Raw genomic sequence first — 9,908 nt, forward strand, 5'->3', positions numbered from 1 at the left:
CTTACATAATCATTTTACCTTATTTTGTATACTACCATAATATATGTCTTATACTACATTTTGCATGTGATGTAAGATAAAAATATAAAACAAAAATTGTCCACTTGATGACACTCCACCCGCCACTTCCATTTCCCATTCTACACTCCATATATTTGTTCACTACTCCACTCTACCTCTTACACAATTCATTATTTTGCATGTGAACAAAACTTCCTCCATCTCTCTACAATTATTCTCTAGTATGCATTATTACTAAGAATAGTTAGTAATATTACTAGTATTATTATCAAGGGCACATATTAATAAGTTACTAGTTCTTACTTATTAATATTATTTGGGTTGTTCTTGGGTGCTACTTGGAGGAGACTTTCTAGTTGAAGGTTATACAAGGAGGATCATCCACATATATTTAGCTCAAGAACAAATTAGTAAGGAGAACTAATTTGTGCCCATTTTACCTTATAATCAATGTAAGGAAATTGTTTTTCCTTATACTTTGTTTTTATGCTTTCATATTAACATGCATGTTACATAGATCACATAAACATCAATTTATGAGATAAATTAATTTTATTAGAGAGTCTAATATGGATCTATGATCTTTCAAGTGGTATCAGAGCATAGGCTTGTAATTTGCATGTTGATTTTAAGCATTTTTATGAATTATGAGATAATTAGTAAAAACTCAAAAATTGTGTTAGAAGAGGTTTTGGCACGAAATTTTTGGGACATGCATACCTACTGATCTCAAAAGGTTTGTGGAATTTTTTTGGTGATTTGTCAAGTAATTTTGCTAATTTTAATGATTTTTGGTAGAAAACCGAGTCAAAATGTCGCATTTTAGTGAAAAATTGACTAAAATTAGTTAAATGTTGATTCGGTGCATGGCCTTTTTATGGTATTTCATGCATGTTTTCTACTGATTGTATGCAAAAGGTTGAAGGTTGGTTCGAATTTTTTGCATGTTTATTGATTTTTTTGAGTAAAAAGTCGATAAAAGTCAAATTAATTAATCATTATTTCGAAATTTTTGATTCTGCCCATGATAAATTTATGTACATTTAATAATATTATTTAAATGTCAAAAGTGATTTTGCATGTGTGTTTTCACTTTGTTTTGATGATTTATTGGTTTTAGTGGTTAAAAACCGATAAATATCGATCTTTTTCTTCACAAAATTTATCCGAAATTTTTGGGCATTTTTTATGACTTTTTGGTGTTCTTGGGAGTGTTCCAGAATACTAAAAATTTTTGTTTCAATTGTTTGGGTAATTTTTCAATTATTTTGGATTTTTACTTAAATATTATGATTTTTCCGATTTTATTAGCAAATAATCACCAAACCAAACTAATAACTTGTCATAAAATTAGTGAGGACTAATTTTGAGGTTCAAAACAGTTTGGACAATTAGTTTGGACTTAAATGAGATTTAAGAGTTAATTATTGATTTTTACATGTTAAAAATCGATTAAATCCACAAAACCGAGATGGATACCAATGAAGATAGGTAGGGCGATTTTGGCATCATATTTACAGCATTTTAAGCATATTTATTTAAGTTGAATGAATGATTGTCATTTATTTAAAGTATTTATCTTTTGTACCTAGTATGGCCTAGTTAATTTTTAATCGTTATTACCCGAAATGAATGGGAATATCGATTTGTTTGTAATTAAATACGATCTCGTATCGTCGGTTTGTAATTAATTAATAGTTTTATTCATTTTATTAATTAATGTATAATAGGAATAGCTATGTAATTCATTTGTAATAGTTATTTTACCGGCGTTTCCAAAAGACGGATTACAACGAGATTTTAGTCTATTTTTGGAAGGTGTTCCAAATCCCACAAGGAAGAGCCACTTAAGGAATGAAGAGGCAAGGGACCAAGGAGTTGGTTTCCGAAGTGTAATAGACTAGTTGTTTATTAACTAGGAGGCCATACTAGGATTTAATCATATGCTTACATGTTTGCTTGTTTTATTTTCGCGCATGCCAAAATCGCCATTCACATGCATTTTATTTTTCGCGGTTGTCAATTCACGTCATTTACATTCACTGAATTAATTCACTTATAAGGAATTTATGACTAAATTGACAAGATCTCTCACTTAACTAAAATTGAGATTAGCCTTACCAATTAGTAACACCTATGAATCTCTTGTTCATTAGAGCCACGCTCGCCCAAGCGGGGTGTTCTCTTTTTACCTTGGGTAAGTAGGGTGGTAAGCGGTTATCACACGCCAAAATTGGTTGGACTCAACGGGATATAAGACGGTCTTGTGTTCCGGGGCTAGTAGATAAATTTGAGGAAATTTGTCGACCAAGAGTTCTAGAGGTAGAATTAGTCAACGTGACTTACCGAATTTACGCAATTATGGGATGTTTCGCCCAAGCGATGCTCATTTTTGTTTAATATTTGGGTCTTGGAATCATTTATATAATTTAGTGGGAGATCATTATATAAATGCTAAAACTTGCTAAACATGTTTTTACAAGTATTTTTAAAACAATGAATGTTAATTTTCCTTTTTGTTGTAGCATTTTAATTCGCAATGGCAACTTCATCAACTCCATCGACTACTTCACTAGGCAAAGATTCATGGCTAAGGTCCGTAATGGACAAATGTATTTTAAAAGATGACGGTAGTAACTTTCTTGAATGGGAATCCAACATCAAAAGTGCCGCGTTGTCCGACAATGTGCTCACTTACTTGACCGATGCTCCTCCTATTGAGCCCGGTGCAAGAGCTTCATCGGCGGTGCGGACCGCCCATGATGACTATGTGAGGATGTTGAATGATATCAAGAATGTGTTGATATGGTCAATATCGCCAAACCTCAAGCTATCATGCATTTCTTTAAATGCTTACGAGATATTCACTCGTATGATCACTATGTTTTCACAAACACCTAAAGTCCGTCAATACGATGCGGCGGCACGCTTCTTTGAAGCTAAGCTTGAGAGGGGCCAAAAGGTTGGTCCCCATGTCCTTAAAATGGTCGAATATGTTGACATCCTAGAGCGTCTAGGGTGTAAGATTCCTAAAACTCTTGTGGTGGATCGTATCCTTCACTCACTCCCCACCAAGTTTGCCCACTTTAGGGTAAACTACAACATGAATGGTATGGATAAGAGTTACCATGAAATTCATGCACTCCTCACCCAAGCGGAGAGGGATATGGAGGCTAGTGGGAGTGAAAAGGGAGATGTTTTAACCATGAAGTTAAAGAACATGTCTCTTGGAGTCAAGAAAGGAAAAGGGAAAGAAAAGTCCCAATTCAAGAAATCGTCAAAGAAAATTGACAAGGGAAAGGGGAAGGCCGTTGTGAATGGCAATCCCAAGGCAAAAAGTGTCAAGCTCTCCGAGGCCGAATGTTTCCATTGTAATGGGAAGGGGCATTATAGGAGGAGTTGTCCCAAATACTTGGAGGATCTCAAGGAAGGGCGTGTGACGCCTATTGGTATGATTTCCTCTCTCTATGTGATAGACGTTAATTATGCTTGTACTTCCACTTGGGTACTTGATACCGGATGTGGCTCTCACCTTTGTAACCATTTGCGGGGTATAAGGGACGTGCAAGCACTAGCAAAAGGTGATGTGGATCTCCGCATGGGCAATGGAGCTAGAGTAGCCGCCGTTGCCGTAGGGACCTATGTGCTCACTTTAGCTAGTGGTTTAGAGTTGTATTTAAATAAGTGTTATTTTGTACCAACTTTAACTAAGAACATCATCTCCATTTCCGCGTTAGACGCGGAAGGCTTTTGTTTTATGATTAAGGACAAGTGTTGTACTTTTTCTTTAAATGATGTGGTTTATGGCAAGGCCATTTCAATTGGAGGCATTTATGTTTTAAATGATGTTAATGACGTTTATCATATGGAAACTAAAAAGCTCAAAAAGGGTGATCCAAACGAATCCTACCTTTGGCATTGTCGTTTAGGCCACATAAACGAAAGACGCATTAAGAGACTTGCTTCATCAAAAGTGCTCAAACCATTTGGTTTCGAATCTTATGGTACATGCGAGTCTTGCCTTTTAGGCAAGATGACTCGTGCACCTTTTGCGGGAAAAGGGACACGAGCAAGTGAGGTTTTGGCTCTCATACACACGGATGTGTGTGGACCATTAACCATCACCGCTAGAGGAGGTTTTCACTACTTCATTACTTTTACCGATGACTTAAGTAGATATGGGTATGTCTACTTAATGAAGAACAAAAGTGAAGCCTTTGACAAGTTCAAAGAGTTTCAAAAGGAAGTAGAGAACCAATTGGATAAAAAGATAAAGACTCTACGGTCCGACCGTGGTGGTGAGTATCTAAATATTGAATTTGATTCACACCTAAAAGATTGTGGTATAGTATCACAATGGACTCCTCCTGGCACACCACAATTAAATGGTGTGGCCGAAAGGAGAAACCGAACTTTACTTGATATGGTTCGGTCAATGATGAGTCTAACTGAGCTTCCTAGTTCATTTTGGGGTTTTGCCCTCTTGTCTGCAGTATTTTCACTAAATCGAAGCCCGACTAAAGCGTAGATAAGACTCCATATGAGATATGGACAGGGAGAGTCCCTCATTTGTCATTCATGCGTATTTGGGGTTGCGAAGCGTACGTTAAGATCAAGTCTGACAATAAGTTTGCACCCAGATCGGCAAAATGTCTTTTTGTAGGATATCCAAGGGAAACACGTGGCTATTACTTCTACAATAAACACGAGAACAAAGTGTTTGTGGCTCGTGATGCTGTCTTCCTAGAAAAGGAATTTATTTCTAAGAGACAGAGTGGGAGAAAATTTGAACTTGAAGAAGTTCGAGAGCCACAAACCGAGAACGAGGTAGAGGAGAAAATTTGAACTTGAAGAAGTTCGAGAGCCACAAACCGAGAACGAGGTAGAGGAGAACGTGGAGGAAAGCATTCCCTCTTCCTCTGAAACGGTAATTATTCCTAGAAAGTCAAGTAGGATTTCTAATCCACCTGATCGCTACCTTGGTAACATCGAAGAGGATGGTGTTTTGTTACTTCTTGAGAGTAATGAACCCACTACCTACAAATCGGCCATGTCTAGTCCCGACTCCTCGCTTTGGCTAGAAGCCATGCGGTCCGAAATGGATTCCATGTACGAGAACCAAGTATGGGACTTGGTGGATTTACCTGAGGGAGTGCGACCTCTTCAGTGTAAATGGATATACAAAATTAAACTCGGCGTGGATAAACATGTAGATGTTTACAAAGCTAGATTGGTGGCAAAAGGTTTCACCCAAGTTCATGGTTTACACTATGACGAAACCTTCGCTCCAGTCGCTATGCTAAGGTCCATTAGGATAATCTTAGCGGTTGCCGCATTTCATGATTATGAGATTTGGCAAATGGATGTCAAAACCGCCTTTTTGAATGGGATTCTAGAAGAAGAGGTGTACATGATACAACCCGAAGGTTTTGTGGATACATCTAACCCTAAGAAGGTGTGTAAGCTCAAGAAGTCCATTTATGGTCTTAAGCAAGCATCTAGGAGTTGGAACCATCGCTTTGATCATGTCATTAAACAATACGGATTCACTAGAAGTGTGGAAGAACCGTGTTTATACATGAAGTTTAGTGGGAGTAAGGTTGTATTCCTTGTCCTATATGTGGATGACATATTGCTCATTGGGAATGACATTCCATCGCTCACTTCCGTTAAGGAGTGGCTAGGGAAACACTTCCAAATGAAGGACTTGGGAGAGGCACAACGAATCTTAGGTATCCGGATCTATAGGAATAGGTCCAAGAGGATACTAGCATTGAGTCAAGAAGCTTATATTGACAAAGTTCTTGACCGGTTCAATATGAAAGACTCCAAGAGAGGATTTCTACCTATGGGCCAAGGGATTACTTTGAGCAAGTCACAGTCTCCCTCTACCCCTAAGGAAATTGAACACATGAAGACCGTCCCTTATGCTTCCGCTGTTGGGTCTATCATGTATGCTATGATTTGCACTCGTCCCGACGTTGCGTATGCCTTGAGCATGACAAGTCGGTATCAAGCCAAGCCTGGTGAGAGTCACTGGATAGCCGTAAAGAACATCCTTAAGTACTTGAGAAGAACTAAGGATTCGTTCTTAGTGTTTGGAGGAGAAACTGAGTTGTGTGTAAGAGGTTACACGGACGCAAGTTTCCAAACTGATCGGGATGACATGAAATCCCAATCCGGCTACGTGTTTATGCTAAATGGAGGAGTTGTTTGCTGGAAGAGCTTCAAGCAAAGTGTTACTGCGGATTCTACAACAGAGGCTGAGTACCTTGCAGCGTCTGAGGCTGCGAAGGAAGCTGTTTGGATTAGGCAATTCATGGAGGGGCTAGGAGTAGTCCATTCCGCCAAAGATCCTATCACTCTATATTGTGATAACAGTGGAGCTATTTTTCAAGCCAAAGAGCCTAAGTCTAGTAACAAATCTAGACACATTGAAAGGAAATACCATGTAATTAGAGATTATGTGGAAAGGAAGGAAATTGACATTTGTAAGGTTGGGACAGATGACAACATTGCCGATCCTTTAACCAAGCCTTTATCAAAGGCTAAGCATGATGGTCATGTCGTCTCTATGGGATTGAGACGAGTACCAGATTTTCTTTAGATTATGGATATGTAATAATTGGATAGTGTATCTTTTATTATATATATGATAATCATATTCATTGTTTTCGTATTCATTCTTTTATGAATTTTTATTTAGTGTGACTAAATTTTAATACCTTGTTTATCTGAATATGTTGTGGAGACAATGTTGAACACTATTCAAGTGAATAAGATGAACATTGTATTTTGTCCCTAGTCACTTAATGAGGTGACGTCTCGGAGTGACTAGATTGTAAGTCGATTGATGGTTGTTCAACACCATAAGGTCATATGTGATGACTGGTCGATTACATAGGCAGAGTGTGTGACACTTTGCCGGACAGTGACCATTTAGAGAGTCCCTAAGTTCTATTATAGACGCCTGGTCGTGGCGGGGATCTCTAAGATGTTCTAATGAGTCGATTCTTTTGACTGGAGACTATTATCTGAGCAGTGCGCTTTCCGAGTGACTTTGGTTTTTGTCCTAGGTCGTGCCGTGAAAGGAGGCCAAAAGGGCATTTACTAGGTCATGGTGAGTCAGATTGTGCAATAGGATAGATAGGGCATACGAAATTGTCCACCCACGTTGGGTAACTATATCTCAAGGCCACTCGAGGAGTTAATGACTACAAATGCGTGGCCACGCTCGGAAGTAATCTGTGAGAGATTTTTCCGGTCAAGTAGTCACACTCCCGATCGAGAAAACCACTCGCGATGTGTTCATGTGCAAGTGCGACCTGAAAGACACCTTGCATTGAGTGGGAGATTAAAACGGACAAGAGAATTGGTAGCGCACACCTTGTGTCGGACAAGTGGGAGATTGTTGGAGTTAGTGTCCTCCACAATAGTGCGTTAACATAATAAATCTCATTAATGGAATATCATCAGATATTTAATTATTTGATCCTCGTCAGTTGATTAACGTAAATCGATAACGGTTGGCTGACTAGAGTTTGACGTTATTGTCGTGAGACGGCGGTGATCAACTGACCCCTTTCGGTCACACCTAAAGGAACGAACCCCAATTGATAACTAATTAATTGTATGAGATACAATTTATTTAGTCCCTTGATTTATCGACTAAGAGGTTAGTCGATTATTATTAGAGAGATTTCGAGTTGCGAACTCGAGGAGCGGCAGTTATTATTTAATTATGCGATAATTAAATAATAAGTTTTGGGAAACGGGTTTTAGTTAATTAACTGTTAATTTACTAAAATTGTACTAATTGACTAATGTGATTAATATTAGTACGTAAATAATATGTGTAGTGGTACACGTATATTTACGGAGTGAATTGGACGAATTTATTATGGAAGCATTTAAACATGATACGATGTTTAAAATGAGAAATTACACGGATTTGTGCGACAAATATAAAAACCAACATGGACCCGTATATGGTCATGTGGACCGTGTAAAATAAGTGTAATGGATGATTACTTACATAATCATTTTACCTTATTTTGTATACTACCATAATATATGTCTTATACTACATTTTGCATGTGATGTAAGATAAAAATATAAAACAAAAATTGTCCACTTGATGACACTCCACCCGCCACTTCCATTTCCCATTCTACACTCCATATATTTGTTCACTACTCCACTCTACCTCTTACACAATTCATTATTTTGCATGTGAACAAAACTTCCTCCATCTCTCTACAATTATTCTCTAGTATGCATTATTACTAAGAATAGTTAGTAATATTACTAGTATTATTATCAAGGGCACATATTAATAAGTTACTAGTTCTTACTTATTAATATTATTTGGGTTGTTCTTGGGTGCTACTTGGAGGAGACTTTCTAGTTGAAGGTTATACAAGGAGGATCATCCACATATATTTAGCTCAAGAACAAATTAGTAAGGAGAACTAATTTGTGCCCATTTTACCTTATAATCAATGTAAGGAAATTGTTTTTCCTTATACTTTGTTTTTATGCTTTCATATTAACATGCATGTTACATAGATCACATAAACATCAATTTATGAGATAAATTAATTTTATTAGAGAGTCTAATATGGATCTATGATCTTTCAAGATTAGTAAATAACATTCTTAAGTGTTGAATAGAGCTTTGCAAGTCACGAGGGACATGCGCGGATGATGTATCAACTCCCAAGGAAATCTGCGCGGATTGGCCTTAAGAGAAGGCTTGCTGTAGAACGATCCGCTCGTCCTGGCATCGGGATGCGCGGATCCTAGGCCTGGGATGCGCGGATTGAGTCTGGGATGTGCGGATTGTCTCACAGGATTTTATGAAATGGCAAAGCAGTTCTGGGACGCACGTATTGAGTCTGGGACGCGCGGATCCTGGGACAGCTTGTCTATTTGAGCTCGGATTGTACAATGGACGTTATTTCCTCATCCGGACTCCTATTGGAGTGATTTAAAAGCCTAGACCACTTGATTTTTGACACCGTTTCATCTAGAATATTTTCAGAGCCAAAAAAGCAACTCTTGGTTTGGTTCCGAGCAATTTCTTCTTGTAATGGCTTCCTTTTCGTCATCCTTGCTTTTAAGCCTATGATCCTTCTATATACTCTTTATTCCTACATCCTTGGTCATCATTCTTACCTCATCTTCATACTAGTCCATCCAAGATCGTCAACAAGCTTCCGAATATGCACGAGAGACGGGAATTCTGCCTCATTTTCCTCTTTCCTACAAGACATATACAATGCAAATGCAATAGGAAAGCAAAATAGGAAGGAATTGACGGATAAAATGGTCATGAAATGCTATATTAGTATGCAAAATGGGTTTAATTAGGGGACTAAATGTGCGCAATTAAGAGTCACATCACGCGGAATTTTCAAATTTTCTTTTCAATTTCAATTTTAACTTCCAGTCATTGTGGTTATTTTTGTTTTCATCAAATGCTTTTACGTGTTTACGTGTATGCGTACGTACTACCTGTTGCCTATTTTTCTACATTAACGACGCATGAACAAATGCCGAAGAATATAAGGAATCAGCCATTGACCGTGCTTCTCCGAAACACCACAAAAAAAAACCAAACACCAAACAAACTACAAACCAAAAATACATATATACAAACCGCCTCAAGCAAAATATATATATACAAATCAAGGTCCAAAACACGGACAAACAACAACAACTACTAAACGCCTCACGGTGAGCCAGCCTCGGTCTCACGAGGAGTCGCAGGCAAACTAGACACAACCTCCTGCTCTGGCGACCTATCAGGAGAACTCTCCAACGTCTCCTGCTCCATCGTGACATGAAGCTCCTCCACCTCGGCCAACCGAGCCCTAAGAGAGGCG

At 38.1% G+C, this 9,908-nt stretch overlaps 1 protein-coding gene across 1 annotated transcript; it reads left to right on the top strand.

Moving 5' to 3' along the window:
- The first annotated feature begins 201 nt into the window (after window positions 1-201).
- On the top strand, window positions 202-8,956 carry LOC141601642 (uncharacterized). The gene is made up of 3 exons (XM_074421937.1): window positions 202-473; window positions 2,547-3,470; window positions 8,874-8,956. The coding sequence occupies exons 2-3, from the start codon at window positions 2,561-2,563 to the stop codon at window positions 8,954-8,956; spliced, it is 993 nt and encodes a 330-aa protein (XP_074278038.1). The 5' UTR covers window positions 202-473; window positions 2,547-2,560.
- Window positions 8,957-9,908: the final 952 nt, after the last annotated feature.

Source organism: Silene latifolia, chromosome 9 (genome assembly GCF_048544455.1).
Source record: "Silene latifolia isolate original U9 population chromosome 9, ASM4854445v1, whole genome shotgun sequence".
Classification (NCBI taxonomy): domain Eukaryota; kingdom Viridiplantae; phylum Streptophyta; class Magnoliopsida; order Caryophyllales; family Caryophyllaceae; genus Silene; species Silene latifolia.

What these genes read in the sequence shown, in the direction of transcription:
- LOC141601642 (XM_074421937.1), top strand. Translation starts at nt 2,561, where the DNA reads ATGGCAACTTCATCAACTCCATCGACTACTTCACTAGGCAAAGATTCA. An exon ending in AGGGCGTGTGACGCCTATTG is followed by an intron (nt 3,471 to 8,873) that starts GTATGATTTCCT and finishes ATTGTCTCACAG; the next exon opens with GATTTTATGAAATGGCAAAG.